We start from the raw sequence: 16759 nt of genomic DNA on the forward strand, positions 1-16759 counted from the left end.
AAGGTAATGAGATATGACACTTCGTATATTATACTAACCATATTACTATTGCATATCTAATGCGACATAAAAGGAGTGACGGCTTTGTGCGAGTTGAGCGGGAAATCAACTGTTCGCTTCGTGGTCGCACGCAAAGGCACACAGCAGAGAATTCAATAAATTGCTTCGATAAATTGCAGCCGTGCTGTACTGTAGTACTATGCAGTAATTGGCATGGATCGCATTAAACGCGGTTAGGGTCAGGTTAGTTGTATTTAGTAGTATTTTCGATCCCCAACCATTCAACAAATACCGGTTACTGTATTACTGTGTAACATATTGTCTAGGGTTGGAATATAACGTTTTGATATCTCAACCAACGTCACTAACTGCCGAAGACGTATGGTAGCCCTAGATATATGCCATATTTCTGAATTTGTTAGCGTTGTGATCAGTGGCGCACAATAATAGGCGGTAAAGAACTACTCCATACAGCAGGGGTTCTCAACCCGCGGCCCGCAGACGTACATATTGCGGCCCGCGACATCTTTCATCATGAACGCAATTACTACTGGCACAGTATTGTTAAATATTATTTCAGCTACTTGACTCTTTTATCGCACCGTCTCTGTTTCGTTTGATTACTGATTCTTTGATGTGTTCTGGTTTCTTGATATATGCTCGAGTTATTGTTATCGTTTTGAATCGGTATCCGGCTGGACTCTGGTTCAAGAGTATCTCGCTGCGTAGTAAATTTTCAATGAGTGTTTCACTAACCGCGAATGGTTTGAACGGCAAGAAGAACAAGTAACGGGAAATTAAACAGCGAAAACTGGGTTTGTAACTATGCGTGGAACAATGAATTTGCTTTCTCCGATCTAAATGGAGATCCGATATGTCATATTTATCGAAGAACAGTTGTCGTAACGAAGCGTAAAAAATTTAAATGATGCCACGACAGTTTCTTCTTGAGTCATATATATCGCCTGATCTTAAAAAACGTTGCTAGCTAGGTGCCAAGCCCGGTAATCCATATTTCGAGGCCTTGTTAAAATTGCCGACGATGTTACAGGCGCATCGTTCAGAATTGCGTGGAATGTAGCTAAACCCGAGAAATCTGCTAGATAAGGTGTGGTTTCAATAAAACTTTAACATACTGTGCGAATATTCGCTGGTTCTGAAACTTAGCAGCAAGCGCAATATGACCTGACAAATTTCGAAGCTATAGTTGTCTGATTCCACCGTGACCAGAATGGTAACAGCAATTTCAGTCGATCTTTTAATCGCATGTTCTGAAACACGTTGTCGAGTAGACTACTTTAGCCGCCTAGCATTGGACGAATCCACCGACTCTACAAAATTACATAGCTAATTATCTCGGTGCATTTTATGAGAGTGGACATATTTGCAGAGGAAATGCTGGCAGGGAAAATGTGAAGAGGGGACCAGCAAAAAAAAATCAACTTGACAAAGCTGACCCCTGTAACTATTGGTGCAGGGCTCCATCCAGGGAAAGAAAGAAGAACGTCGATTTATTTTGCTCAGAAATCACCCCGAACGCCAGACTTGTTCCCATATCACTGAGAGCTCAACGTGATAATTGCCTCTGTAAAGAAAAAGTTACCATATTCCTATGCTTGCTTGCTATAGCATTGAAACAGAAAAGTCGGTTCTCTGTTGGAAAGAGCTGAAGGTGCATATACCGACCACGAATGCAATGCACGTTCAATGAAGGGTTTTACTTGCGTCGCTGGAAGATACAGTCATATTCTCACAAAAATCAGCAACCGTTAACTTACAAACGCTGTCCATTAATGCTTTATAATGCATAAAAATGTACTAAATGCCCGTATACGACTGGTAAATAGGCTACAGTAGCCTAAATTTAATGGTAGCCTACAAATACGAAGTAATAATGTTTTGCGGCCCGCGGCGTCTTTGGCTGTTCAAATGCGGCCCGTTATACAAGGGAAGTTGAGAACCCCTGCCATACACAGTCAGTAATGTTATTATTAAGAGGATATGTGCGGAAAAGTTTAAATGACTTCAATGTGCCAACATCAATGCTTTTCAGCGAAATATTTCATCCTGCGAAAAAAAGTTTCATCTCAACTTGAAGATTACTTTAAAATCTTTTGGAATCTCGACGGCACCCACGATTCCTTCGTCAAACGGTGGTAGAGGTACCGCGTCATCCTTGTGAAGTTCATAGTTCTGTATAACGCCCGAAAGAAATTGGAATACTTGTAACTTCCCAATGTATTCTCCAGGGCAAGCTCGCGGACCGGCAGAAAAGGCAATTATCTTTGGGTCTTTGAAAAACGCGCCGTTATCGTCGATAAATCTTTCTGGGGTGAACTCCTCGGGATGTTTGAAGTAATCCGGGTTATGGTGAACAGCCCACAAATTTATCAATACCTTAATTAGAAAATGACTGACATCAGATTTGTACAACTAGAAAATTTTCAGTTTTTAGGAATCAGATTAAAAGTAGTATTACTGAGCCTGCAAAAAATTGCCAATTGAATTAAATCCCCAATTAAAAACAAATACAACAAAAATCATGTCCAGTTCATATCAAAATCAGATATCATTCTTTCCTATTTAGTGAATATCAACCCTGAAATACTATGCAATTGTATAACGCATTGAAATTGCTAATGCTTGTACGTACGGTGCACACCAGGTGTGGTAATCACGCTTACTAACCGCTCCGCCTTTCGGAATGTCGTGGCCGTTGATGGACACGTCCTCTAAAACGCAATGCGGCAGCGCCAGAGGTATTAAGGTTCTATGTCTCATCAGCTCTTGAATGAACGCGTTGAAATACGGCATTTGACTTTTGTGTTTCTGCGACGGACGTTCGTCTCCTTAGAGACACAGTGAAAGTTCCACATTAAAAATGATTCAATTAATTATATAGTTATGCTAATCTCTTATTTTAAAAACTGTAGAGCCGAATTCAGACCATATCAAATACCAACCTACTACTTTTCTTATCTCTTCGTATAGTTTGCTTTGGATATCGGGGCGATGGACGAGCAAGAGCAGCGCCCATGCAATGGTGCTGGAGGTAGTTTCCGTACCGGCAATGAACAAGTCAGATATAATTCTGTAGAGCTGCTCTCTCTGCAAGAATAATACTGAAATTGAATGACGAAATCGTCGGATAAATGTTACATTTTGTTATTGCCATGTAGCCAATAATAAAGTATACCTCCTATCGTCCTAATATATTTTCAGCACCCAAATATGATATATTATAGGAATGGTCAGTTTTTAACGAGTTCTTGAAATTTGTTACAGGAAACATCATCGATATTATATACAACCTACTTATCCTACTAAAAAGTCTGTTCAGTTCGAAATTTCACCCAAAAATATCGACAGAACCTCGCATTTAGAAAAGCCCATATATGTTAGAGAGAACAATGTTTAGAAAAAACGATCAAGACGGTTGAACTACTAAGCTAATTTGTTAGAAAATCCTTTTAAATAAATAATTTAGCATATGTCATGGCTTTAGTCATTGCCTGGAAATAAATAAAACGTCTCGTCTTAAAGTGTTGTTGAATGAGGACATTTGAGCATTTTCGTGGATCCTCGGAGGACAATTCTCTTTTCTCGTGTAAGGAGGGCAAATTCTCCTGAAAGAGGACATTAGATAAGCCTAATGAAGCCGATACTAAGTATATATCCTACTGAAAACGAAGAGGCTTTTTCGTCGTTGCTGTCCATGTTGACCAAATATTGATCGATGTAATCGCGTGGAATATGCGGATCGAAATCGGCACGGTGTTCCTCCACTACCTTTTGAATGATATCTGCGGAATAAAGGTATCATTTATCATTTACTGTAAAATCGTTACTACTGCTTTGGTAACAACGATGACTACCTTAGCACCCTCTACTCCTAACAGGTTTATTTAAAGAGATAAAAGACAGTCTCTGGTCTGATGTGTCTCGACTATATGGTTGTATTTAAAACAAATGGTTGTTTAAAAAACTTTGCTTAAAATACTGTTTTAAACAAAGGCCTTTTAAAAAATATTGTGTTTTTCTAAGTTGTATAATTATGCCATAATTGTGTAAATACTTTCCAAAAACCTGTTGTATGAGCCTACGGACGATTACCACCCGATAAAGTCGACGTATACCATGTGGTATAGTTGGAAGTTGGAACCCTCTAAATAATCAGTTTAACAGCTATAGAACGTATATATTTCGTCAAAGGAGCTATATTTACCCTACATTTTCAATTGACAATGTCAGTCCACTATGACGTCACAATCGAATATTCGTGACGTCATGGCTTAAAAAAACTCGATAAAAAACATGTTTTAAACAAGGGCCTTGTTTTAAACATGTTTGCTTTAACTTAATTTTTGTAATAAATGCAACCCTACTCTCGAAGAGAAATATTGACTGCAGCCGATTCGTCTCATTTTTTATATCAGGAATGCCAAGCACGTGGCCCGCGGGACAGATGACTTAATCCGGCCGGCGAAGCCATTCCGAGTAGATGAGAAAGTATTTGTATTCTCCAGCACATTTCTAACAAATGTTTAGGTTTTTAGTTAGACAAACCATGTCGAGCTATGTTTATTGGCAGCATCATAACCATTCCACAGCGGTAATATATGGTTTTACTCCAGTCACTATTAGGAACCAAGTCACTGACATAGACATCCAATTTCTAAAATTAGTTCTTCTCAGACGCGAAATCGCAATCGTTATATGCAAGCTACATGGAGAATAAAACAATCACACAATTTTATTCAAACATATGTTGTCACACCTATGTATAAGTTTTGACTCCAAAGGTCTCCGGCCTCCACATAAAACGGAATCGTGAATTAATACTGATGAACCAAATTTCAACGTGCATGTTTATTGGAGTGATATCTCTTGCAATAATCGCAGCGCATACCCAACTCGGGGAGAACGACAGATTACGTCCAAAGGACCATAATAGAAATATGCGAGCTTATATCGTAGTTAGTGCCGCTATGTTAAAGGTTTATAGCTGTATTCAACCGGCCAATCAACTCGATCGTTTGTTACTAAAATAAAATCCCTAATACCATCCGTAATATAATCTAATCTACTATCACGAACTCAGGCTTGATAACGATGTATTCATATAAAAGCACGTGAACGGATTTTGAGGCAACGATTTGAGATAATTTGACTGGTAACGGCCTACGAGAGATCTAAAGGTTTGAGTCCAGCTCATGGCGCCAGTTGAGTTTGACACCCCCGACTTACATCATCGTTAGAGCCACTGTTTCAGCGGTCCCAATCATTGCTTACAAATACAGGTGTTGCTAGAATAGAACCTCTATGATCCGTAATATAATGTAATGAACTATATTGTGTATACTGTATAGGCTTGATAATATTGTATTCAAAGAAAATACAGGGGCATGGATATTGCGGCAATATTTTGGCATCATTTGGGTGAAGCGGCCGCGAGCGATCTGAAGGGTTGAATCCGGCCAGCGACGTAATTTTAGTTTGACACCCCTGTTCTATATTGAATAAAGTGACTCCATTCAAGTCGAGTCAACAAAAGACTTAGACTCGAATCGGATTTGACTGTCGTCATGCCTCGTGTCAAGTGCGTGTGTTCAAATCCATAGCGAAAACCTTGCCTCAGGGAACCCCCGTTAAGAACCATCGATGTATTTTACCTCTCATTCGCTCTCGCCCATCCAAAATAACTTTGTATGCTTTCGCAAATGGAGGCATGTACCGCAGAGATGGAGCCACCATCAACAAGTTCAAGCATAGCGAAGTCACCTTGTCCGCTGTGACACTATATACAGATCGGTAATAATTTAGTTTGAATTGGAATGAACGTTATACCAACTCTAGGTAGCTTACTCGCAACTGACGTATCGAACCATCTCTTGGAAGTCTTCGTTCTGGTACGAGTAGCGAGATCCTAAAATCACGTTGCTTGTGACGTTTGCTGTTGCTTGACCCATGAGCCTCTAAAAATGAATTAACATCAATACCAATTGCGACTATGTAATAATCAACTTCACCCTTGCCTCTCTCACAATGTGGTAGTTATGTCGCCGTACTTAGGGCTGCATTTAAAACAAAAATCAATACAAAACCACCATGTTTAAAACATGACCATTCTTTAAAATAAGTTTTTTTTTAGCAACGAGGCCACGTATTTTTAAAGGTGAAGTCATCGTGGATCGACATTGTCATACTCATACGGCTCCTTAAGAATTACAAATCAGTATATACTGTCAATACGGAGCCTTTGGCGAAAAAAGTTTTTCACCCGTCATAAACGGACCAAGAAATCTTAGACCACGAATACCTCGTCATGCAGCATTTTTGTGATCGGCCGTCATTATCACCAGCGCATCTGTTCGGTTCCGTACGCGTAGACTATATCTAGTGCAAGTCGACTTAAGGCTCATACTACATGTTTTTAAAATGTATTTACGCAATTACGACACAATTCAACCATTTTCGAAAAAAACACACAAATTTGTTTCGACAAATTGTTCTCAAACACCTCTAGTTTAAATGCATGCCTATTGCCTAGCCATGCTGCAACAGGAAGCAATATACTTGTGCTCTAGCTTACCCGGCAGTTAATAGACTTTCCATTTGAAAGCCTAATTTCATGGAGGACACAATCGACTTCTTCGAGTACCTTTGCTTCGATACTTTCGTTTGCTGCACCGAACCTGGTCGTAAAACGCGGTTTAGAATGTTTCGTAGGTCTACGTTTGTAACCCAGTCACAATCTTTCGAGTCACAAGTCAATCTTATTTTTGTAGTTTTGACTCGACTCCAAGTCGAGTCATCTTCAATTCACCCCCATATCACATCCGAGTCTAATTCGGTGTGGAAGTGTCAAGTCCGAGTCGTAGTATTGAGTTGAACACGACTCGAACTCGAGACTAAACAGTAATATACAGTAGCACTGGGTCTCGGACTCTATTCTCAATACTACGACTCGGCATCGATCCGTTGCTTCCTGACTTGGAGTCGGACTTGACTCGGTGGTGAATTGAAAATGACTCGATGTGACCCGAGTCAAAACTATGAAAGTGAGATTGACTTGTGCTGACTGGGAACCGTGAGATATGGTTACATCCCTGGTTACAATATAACTGCCTAATCTGCAAGTCTTCCGATTCAGTCGAACCTGGAAGATATAGTAGCCATCCTCATCCGATAGTTAAATAGAATCAACGACCGAGCGGGTACTCACATGTAGGTTCTGGCTATATGTTCGGTTAGTAGGCTATACTTACCCCCTTAGCGTTTTGCATATTAGCTTTTGATGTATTCTGTATTCGCGATCGTATTGATGAAATACTATTCCGATTGAAGGGCTGAATCCATTGCTTGGCCGTCCAGCAAACACTTTCGAATTCTTAACCAATGCCTGTCAATATATGAAAGTAGTATCGCTGCCTATTCTCGGGGCACTGGCGTGACATATGTGGCGTGAAAGGGTTTGGACCGCACCCGTCTTCATAAGCCCGACTTTAACCCGGTTGCGGACAACCGAATAATTCTATGGATCGAAACGCTGGTAATCTAATTATAATCTAATTTGTGAAATGTTCTACGCTCTAATCAAATTACAGATTTTACCGGAAAATGCTCCGGGAGAACTGGTTAGTGCGAAACAAGCCACGTTTGGGGAACAGATATTTGTCATTCCTATACTTATGAGAATGAAGTCCGATTTTATATGAACTAAACTTGATTTTTAGTATTTTCTTCTACTTCGGAATTTGATTTAATTGCCAAAATTTTGAGAATTCGTCAATTATAATTCTAGTCTAATATGGAAAAGCTGATAGTTGTAAAAGTCTGAACCCACCTCTTGAATCGATTCATAATCATTCAGCACGGTAAATGTTTCCGGCCCCAGTTTAACGGTTATAATCGGACCGTATTTCTTCGACAGTTCGAAATATTTCCGCGCAGGGTGATCCCCAAGAAATGGTAGATAACCCAACAGGGGTACGCCCCAAGGTCCCGGTGCATGCTTCTTATGGCTTGACTTATAGCAAAAGTACAGCAAGGCGCACAACGTCAGTACTAACACACCTGTCACATCTAGATAACTCATCCTACATGCCAAATGACTATAAATGCACATTGTACACATATCACCATTGCCCATAGAATCAATGTATGGCTAATTCGCCACACGTTTCTTGACCATACAGGGAGCGGCGTATTGTAAGTCGTCACGATTTTGCATATTACTCAATATATCGTGCCAATGAGAAGGCAAGCCACGAATTATTTTAATTAGGTGATATTCAACCCGTCTTGACCCTTTACGTCACATAGTAATTATTGTGATATATACTTTGAGGGCATAATATATTGAAGGGGTTCTTAAAGTATGGGTCGCGACCCCACCGGAGCGATCTCTTACTATGTATGTGATTTTTGTATAATTTCTTGGAACAAAACTATATTTCTACGTGCTCCGTGCGATCTCATGTGGATATAGCCTGTGCATATCGGAGGTCAGCGTGTAGGGCTTAGTACCCTAAAGTCGATAAGAGAGACATGCAGAAAAGTGGTGACGAAAATATGACTTGATCATGAAAACGTGCCGATCTTGGTGTTACACCAATTTGATTCCAAGATAAGATTTGTCCGACATTGGTTTCCATGGAAAGCTCCAACTCGAGCGGGTAAGTGTGGAGGTGAGTGTAGAGGGAAGTAAAGAGCAGAGCTGTATCTGCCACACCGCATATTTTTTAGATAAGTATAATTAACTGGAACACATCTTATTGTAATACCAAATGGGTAAGAACGGTATATTTCTAGTATCGACTAACATCGTCGGAGATGAGATGAATTAGTCTGGAATGCACAACGAGCGGGTGCGGGACACAGGTTTTCGGTGCTGACCCTTGTAGAGTCGGAACACGTGAAGACATGAAGTTTCGGTAGGCATCCGACTGAGCAAAGTGCGGTGGGAAAACATCGCTGGCCATAACACGTTGGCCCAATATGACCGTCGCTGGTTGACCAAAATCTTCGATATTGTTATGTGCAGTGGTCGAAATGGTTTGCACCGAATAATCCTATCACTGCAATCTGAACCCAGAAGAACAAATGCAACCGGCAGAGGAAAATAATGTTACCCCATTTTTAAATCGCGTTCGTCACACATGTTTCATAGAACGGCTTCGCTTACAACTACTGGGTGTGTGTGCGTTCTCTTTGTCATACATGCCCGTAAAAGCGTATAAAAGCATGCTAAGTTTGAATGCGTCATTTCGATATGTGAGGCTTGGCTCGCGAGATTCCACCAAAACACAGATTTGAGTCGCGAGCTAAAATTTTTAGGAATAACTGATATAAATTAGATTTCAAGTGACGACTAATCCACTAAATCAGTGGTTTTCAAACTTTTCAGACACGCCCCTTGATGATAGTGAAAAATGTCGCACCCCTTTTCGTCATATCACAAACATGTTAAAAAGACTGACCAGCATGTTTGCAATTCCAAGGCATAGTTTGATGGCATTGGAGGTTATGATTGATGAGAAAATTACCACATGAAATTCAGACGATACACAGAGCAACAATTTCGAGCTGGAGGTAAATCGCTCGCAGCGGGAAAAAAATTCACTTGAATATTTCGTCAAAATAAATTATGCGCGATGTTACCACGTAGAAATTGGATATTTTAGCGATTTTAGTGTCTAATCCAGGATTGTCACACTCAACTTGCGTCGCGGGCCGAATTCCAACCTTCAGAGCACTCGCGAGCCGGACCCCTAAAATGATTAGAAAATGTTACTTCAAAATTTATGTACTTGCTTTCAAGCCTATACAGAGTTTCACACATAATGATATATTATGGTATATCACGGAGTCTAGGGTAGGGTTGCCATACGTCCGGAATTTCAATCTGCGTCCGGGAGGAATTTCTAAAATATGCCTAAATGTCCGGAATTTGAAGGCTTGAAGCAGGCTCCAAAGTTTTTCGTAAATCAACATGAACAATGTTATTTTCAAGCAGATTTATGCTATTCAAAATTGTTCTTCGCGCCGCGCGCGAGTTAATGCAACGTATAATGATATTAGTATGGGCTCCAGGCAATGTTCCCTCTAAGCTGCGCACGTGCGCAAATGCGCAGTGCTGATACGGTCTCTGCGCACAGAAAATCTAAGCTGCGCACAAAAATTCCGAAGTGATGTTTTCTTTTTAGTCGTTGGGCATTGTTGTCCAATGGACCACGCAGGCGCGCAGACTCGTGAAAAATTAGATGGAACATTCCCAGGGCGAAATAGTGTTATCACTGAAGTCTGAAACCGAGGTACAAGTGCGGCCCACAAAGGTAAATATTGCGCTCCGCTAAGAAATGAGAATTTACAATCACATGCACCTCATGGAAGAGATATTTTTTTAGTATGGTATCGTACGCTTGAGCGATACTGATATCAATTCAATAGCGCATTATTTTCTGGGAATGGCGAAATACCATGGTTTAACATGGTAGCATGAACATTGCGTAAGATTTCCTCAGGACCGTAACTGCCGCACCCCAATCAGCACCGGAGTGAAGCTCCGGCGGGTATTTCGGGAGCTGGGCGGAAAGTTGACCTTTTTTCAGTCAATCACCTGACAATGTGGAGGAAAAACGGTATTTTGGGTGCTGTGAACTTTTTTTTTTAGTCAACCGACCGCAAAGTGGGAATAATTTTGCGTTTTTTGAGAATTCTCCTCCGGTTTTGCAAGTCTGAAAATTCTAAAAAAGTGTCTTCTTTTCAGATTTCCAAAATATGGTAACCCTAGAGATCATGGAATGTGATGTTTTGAGTTACTGGAAAAGAAAAACATCTTTTACCTCATCTCAAGGCTGCTGCTATTCGATAGGCTTACCATACGTCCTCTTTTAAGAGAATTTGTCCTCTTTTTTGACTTTTTTGAAAGTGTCCTCGGAGGACGCCCTTTTGTCCTCTTTTTTTGAGATTTTGTCCTCTTTTTTGAAAATTTAGGTCAGATTTAGAGCAAATTGCGAGTGATATGCCGCAAATTAGTACAGAAGTGACGCTCCTGCGGGTATTTCGGAGTGAAAAACGGTGATTTTAGCTCTGAGCGAAAAGAAGACCTTTTTTATTAGTCTTCCACCGGACAATGTGGGGAGAAAAACGGTATTTTGAGCTCTGAGCGAAAATAAGACTTTTTTTTTTAGTCTTCCACTTGGTAATGTGGGAAAAATTCACCGGTTTTTGAGAATTCTTCTCCGGTTTTGCAAGTCTGAACTTTCTGAAAAAGTGTCCTCTTTTTAGATTTCCAAAATATGGTAAGCCTAGTATTCGAGAACTCGCAGCGATGACCCTAGGCCGTTTACTAAGCGTCGCGGTCTTGGCAGTGCTGTCCGAGCCATCACACGTCAAGGAAATATGCTTGTTCATACCAGCTGACTCTCCATCTATGGAATGCTGTTGCCATCGCTGAAGCCATTTCAGCTAGTGACGAAGTGTTCAAATAGCTTTTTTGAAACAACAACAACAATAATTTGAAACTGAAATCAATTTCATCATTTCAAAATCCTTTATTTCGCGTTCTTTCAAAATCAGGAATCAGATCGCCAACCGCAAAATATGATCTCGTGGGCCGCATGTTGATGACACCTGGTATACAGAGCAAAACTAACCAAGCTTAGTGTACAGACGTTACCCATCACCATTATCATGGTTATGGAAATGCACTCTGATGCAGTGTTGGAATGACTCGAGTCATGACTTGACTTTTTCGTATGACTTGACTTGACTCGACGCGCTTTGGAAAAATGACTTGACTTGACTTAACTCGGAGCTTCAGAAATCTGCATTGACTCGTGACTCGGAGCAAAATTTACGAGTCAATCTCAAGTCATTAAGTAAACGGCGTCGATTAAATCACTGTATCTTGTGTATGTTCGGATTGTTCGAGATACGCCGGTGTCACTCGTGAGAGCAACCAGTCATTCACTGATTGTACGTTACACTGATCCGCCATTGTTACATCACATCAAGAGTGACCGCAAACGAAACGGTCACAGCTTACGTTTTCGTACTAGTAGTAGATTTATATAATAGCAATGTGTCTCTGTTTATTAGACAGCTCAATGCTTACGTAGCGCAGTGCTCACCTTTGCCAACCCCCTTGTATGATTTAAATCAAACAAATATAGTGCGTGCGTTTAAATTCTTACGGATGTGTAGATGGGCATAGTGTAGGCCAAGGGTCGGCAACCTACGGCCCGCGGGCCGGATCCGGCCCGCCAAGCGAAATCGTCCGGCCCGCGACATAATAATTAGTTATCACAAGAATACGGCCCGCCGTTTCATAATGAGTTTCAATCTGCAGTGCAGCACTGCATGAAAAAATGCGGCATTGCTACGATATAATAGTAGCCTACATCGTATTAGTTTATTGTTACGCCATAAAACGAAGGTGGTTGAAGTAGGAGATGGAAATAGACTAGACTGGATCAGTGCTTAGTACGCACGTGAACAATAGTTTTGAACAATGAAATTCACGAAGAGCAAGCTAAGATCACGTATTTCGGACGTCCATTTTGAATAGGGTCTGATTCATGTTTCATCTGACTTGTTACCAGAAGTTGAAAACCTTTCACAAAGCAAGCTGTTGTCAATTGTCACATTTATTCTGTGTTGTTGAAGTGTAAATACATGTGTCTTCTGATTGGTATGATTGAGATTGCAGCAATGTAGGATAATATACCGAAGTGAGCGTAAAATATAGTACTAAGAAAAATTCCGGCCCGCCAAAAAGTTGTACACCCGAAATTTGGCTCGCGACTAGCAAAAGGTTGCCGACGCCTGGTGTAGGCTATTGAAGCCGACCAATTGGTTTCAACTTCTCGGGGCTTCGTATTCGGTCCTATACTTTGGCTGATAATAACTCACTGTAGCATATAACTGTACAGCTACTCGCGTATTTTAATAGCAGTTCTGCGTGTGCGTGAACGATACAACGTATTTCTGCATGATCATTTAACTTTATATTCTTTATTTGACTCAAGATAAATGGCAAATTGATCTGTCTTCCCCACAGCTAGCAAAATGTAATGACTTTGAATCATCACTCATACTACGAAAATTCAATTTGACTTGAATTGTAACTTGACTTGTGACTTGACTTGACTCGACTCGACTCGAGTCAGCTCCAAAAATCAGGTGACTTGACTTGACTCGAGTCACCTTCGAATGTCGATTGACTTGACTTGACTCGAGTCAAAATCTGCAATGAATCGAGATGACTCGTGACTCGAAGGTAGTGACTTGATCCCAACACTGCTCTGATGTCATATGAACTGAACTTTTGGCTGTATTTACTTCTCATTCATAATTTCATTCAATTTTCAGTTTTTTTTCGATTTCAGTAATTCTAATTCTAATTCTAATCTAATATGGAAAAAATAGGTAGCTCTAATTTTAATTCTAATCTAATTTGTAAAAATATGTGTAGCTCTAGTTCTAATTCTAATCTAATTTTGAAAACAACGTGTAGCTCTAATTCTAATTCTAATCTAATTTTGAAAACAACGTGTAGCTCTAATTCTAATTCTAATCTAATTTTGAAAACAACGTGTAGCTCTAATTCTAATTCTAATCTAATTTGTAAAAATATGTGTAGCTCTGGTTCTAATTCTAATCTAATTTTGAAAACAACGTGTAGTTCTAATTCTAATTCTAATCTAATTTTGAAAACAACGTGTAGCTCTAATTCTAATTCTAATCTAATTTTGAAATCAACGTGTAGCTCCAATTCTAATTCTAATCTAATTTGGAAAAACTGAAATTTTTCTAGTTGTCCAAGTCTACTGGCCGCTCACCGTTTGCTGTGCATTTATATATTGACTAGCATTATTATTATGGTGGCCACCAAGTGTCTAATACTGAGTATGTTGAATGGTCACCTGGTGGACACGTGACGAAGCATGTAAGAGAAAGAGAGAGAGAAAGAGAGAGGAAGAGAAAGAGAGAGAGAGAAAGAGAGAGGAAGAGAGAGAGAGAGAGAGAGAGAGAGGGAGAGAAAGAGATAGAGAGAGCGTGAGAGAAAGTGAGAGGGATCAGATTTATCTTCGCCTGCACAATAGAGATGCTTTGACGAACGCTAGAACGCTGTTGTCGATTATAAAATACTTTGAAACCACTGTTGTATCATCGATGATTGCAATAGCATGAGGTATTCTACATCGTTATGCAATGTCTTATTTTGAAATAATATTGGACCTATAGGTCATATCAAATACCAACCTACTACTGTCTTTATCTCTTCGTATAGTTTAATCCGGATATCCGGGTGATGGACGAGCAGCAGCATCCCCCACGAAATTGTGGCGGATGTAGTTTCCGTACCGGCAATGAACAAGTCAGAGAGAGTTCTGTAGAGCTGCTCTTTCTGCAAGAATGATAAAGAAATAGCATGACCAAATCGCCAGTAAATCATTCGTCTGTGATATCATAACAGACAGGGTTGTTATGACTCGAGACTCGACTTGAGTCGCAATTTTTCGGTGACTCAATTTTCCTTGATCAGTTGCTTTATTATGGAAATTGACTTGACTTGACTCGACTTGAGTCACTTTTTCATTGACTAGACTTGTACACGGGTCTTCCGTATGAATCGACCAAATCATATCATTCGAAACAAATCGGGACAAAAACTGTCCTTTATCAGTTCGAATTAACCTGTTAAGAGCAGCGCTATCGTCAAAGCAGTCATCGTGAGTATATGATAAATGAGTATATTATGAATACCAGGGATACGTTTCACCCAGAGTTAAAAATTAATTGAACATGACTTGAACTCGGGTGTGAACATTAATAAGCATTATGAATTAGGACTGGAACTCGCTTCGTAACACTACGACTCGAGCTTTACTCTTTGCACATGGACTCGGACTTGACTCAGCGGTGAACTGAAAATGACTCGTAGAGACTCGAATCAAAACTATAAAAGGGATATTGACTTGTGACTTGGGGCCAGTTGACTTGCTTACAACCCTGGAATCCTCGCATCCTCGATCGGGCGTAAAACTAGGGTTACCTTATGTCCCACTTAGAAATATTTGTCCTCTTTTTTCAATAAATTGAAAGTGTCCTCGGAGGACGTCTACATGTCCTCTTTTTCTACAAATAGTAATAAATTGCCGTTAAAAACTCGACCTCGATGTAGCGAACGTCAGAATTCCGTGAAAAATCCGACAAAACGGATGTCGCGTCGAAGTGATGACCTTTTTCAATCAGCACCACTGGCGTATCGTAAAAAGTGGGTATTTCGGGAGTCGGGTCACAGTAAAGACCTTTTTTAGTAAGCACAGGCAGGTACTATTGGTCGAAAACTTTTAAAATTGCCCATTTTCTTTTCCGGTATTACAGCTTTTAGAGCTCTTAAAAAGCGTCCTCTTTTCAGATATCAAAATTTCGTAACCATACGCAGAAAAATATGAGACTGGTAGCTACGCACCTTAGTGGAAATGACATTTCTGTGTAGTCGCGATCAATCCACAGCATTGTCACAAAGTGCAATGAAATAGATGCGGTCGAAAAAGGTTGATATTTGAACTTTCTACATTTTTCATATTGTTATGACGCCATAACGAGTGATACTGGGACACTCGACCAGACTCGAACTCATTCTCGAGTCAGAAACACTGAGAATCACTGAGACAGAACTTGACAATTAAATGATAATCTTTTTTTTCAAATTAGATTTAAATTACAATGATAGCTACACAGTTTTCTACATAGCAGTGTTGGGATCAAGTCACTACCTTCGAGTCACGAGTCATTTCGAGTCATTGCACATTTTGACTCGAGTCAAGTCAAGTCAATCGATTTTCAAAGGTGACTCGAGTCAAGTCAAGTCACTCGATTTTTAAAGGTGACTCGAGTCAAGTCGAGTCAAGTCAAGTCAAGTCACGAGTCAAGTCACAATTCAAGTCAAGTTGCCTTTTCGAAGTATGAGGCATGATTACGTCATTGCATTTTGCTAGGTTCTGAAATACAGATTGAGTGGTCATTGCTTCTGAACCGATGAACGAATATAGAATTAAATGCAAGAAGGCGCTGTATTGCTCACATATACGTAGAACTGTTGAAATTGAGAAACGAATTGCTAAGATGCAATACATTACCCATTGACATACTGATAAGATAAAATTCGAGCCTGCGCCAAATGTTTGAGGAGTATATAGCTATATTCGAATTAAATTCCAATAAAACAAGAGCTTTGGCTAAAGTAAGAAGGAGAACAGAAATGGATATTTTGGTATTAAATTATTTTACTATTAATTTACAACAACGTCTAGCTGTAAGCTTCGATCACTTCGTTTGTGACCGAGTTATTTATGAGAGAACAATGGAGGCTCAGCAAAACACACGATCATTGAATGATTGGTCGCTCTCACGGGTTACATTTGCGTTTCGCGGACAATCCGAACATAGGGAAGATACAGCAATTTTTATCGACACCGATTACTTGATGACTTGAAATTGACTCGTGAATTTTGCTCCGAGTCACGAGTCTATCCACTTTTCTGAAGCCTCGAGTCAAGTCAAGTCAAGTCATTTTAGCAAAGTGACTCGAGTCAAGTCAAGTCAGATGAAAAAGGTGACTCGAGTCTGACTCGAGTCAAGTCATGACTCGAGTCATCCCAACACTGCTACATAGTAGATTAATATTAGGATTACTGAATTCGGGAAAACTTGGAGATTGAATGAAGTTCAGTTCGTAACAAGT

At 40.1% G+C, this 16759-nt stretch overlaps 1 protein-coding gene across 1 annotated transcript; it reads right to left on the reverse strand.

The window, feature by feature from the left end:
• Positions 1-2238: 2238 nt before the first annotated feature.
• On the reverse strand, positions 2239-8130 carry LOC145442465 (cytochrome P450 2C16-like). Its single transcript, XM_080320383.1, has 8 exons — positions 7847-8130; positions 7269-7402; positions 6593-6695; positions 5866-5975; positions 5673-5797; positions 3682-3803; positions 2964-3108; positions 2239-2849 (listed from the first exon to the last, which is right to left on the reverse strand). Exons 1-8 carry the CDS (start codon positions 8126-8128, stop codon positions 2608-2610), a joined length of 1263 nt encoding a protein of 420 aa, XP_080176509.1. The 5' UTR covers positions 8129-8130; the 3' UTR covers positions 2239-2607.
• Between the last annotated feature and the right edge of the window lie 8629 nt (positions 8131-16759).

The sequence above is a fragment of the Botryllus schlosseri genome, chromosome 7, assembly GCF_051294905.1.
Source record: "Botryllus schlosseri isolate E-star chromosome 7, Bs_hap1, whole genome shotgun sequence".
NCBI classification, from domain to species: Eukaryota; Metazoa; Chordata; class Ascidiacea; order Stolidobranchia; family Styelidae; genus Botryllus; species Botryllus schlosseri.

Excerpts from the sequence above, each read along its gene's own strand:
- LOC145442465 (XM_080320383.1), bottom strand. The coding sequence starts at position 8,128 with ATGTGCATTTATAGTCATTTGGCATGTAGGATGAGTTATCTAGATGTG. Across the intron at positions 5,798-5,865 it reads GTTCGATACGTCAGTTGCGA|TGTCACAGCGGACAAGGTGA; the intron begins GTAAGCTACCTA and ends ATCTGTATATAG. Across the intron at positions 3,109-3,681 it reads AAAAAGCCTCTTCGTTTTCA|AGAGAGCAGCTCTACAGAAT; the intron begins GTAGGATATATA and ends TTATTCTTGCAG.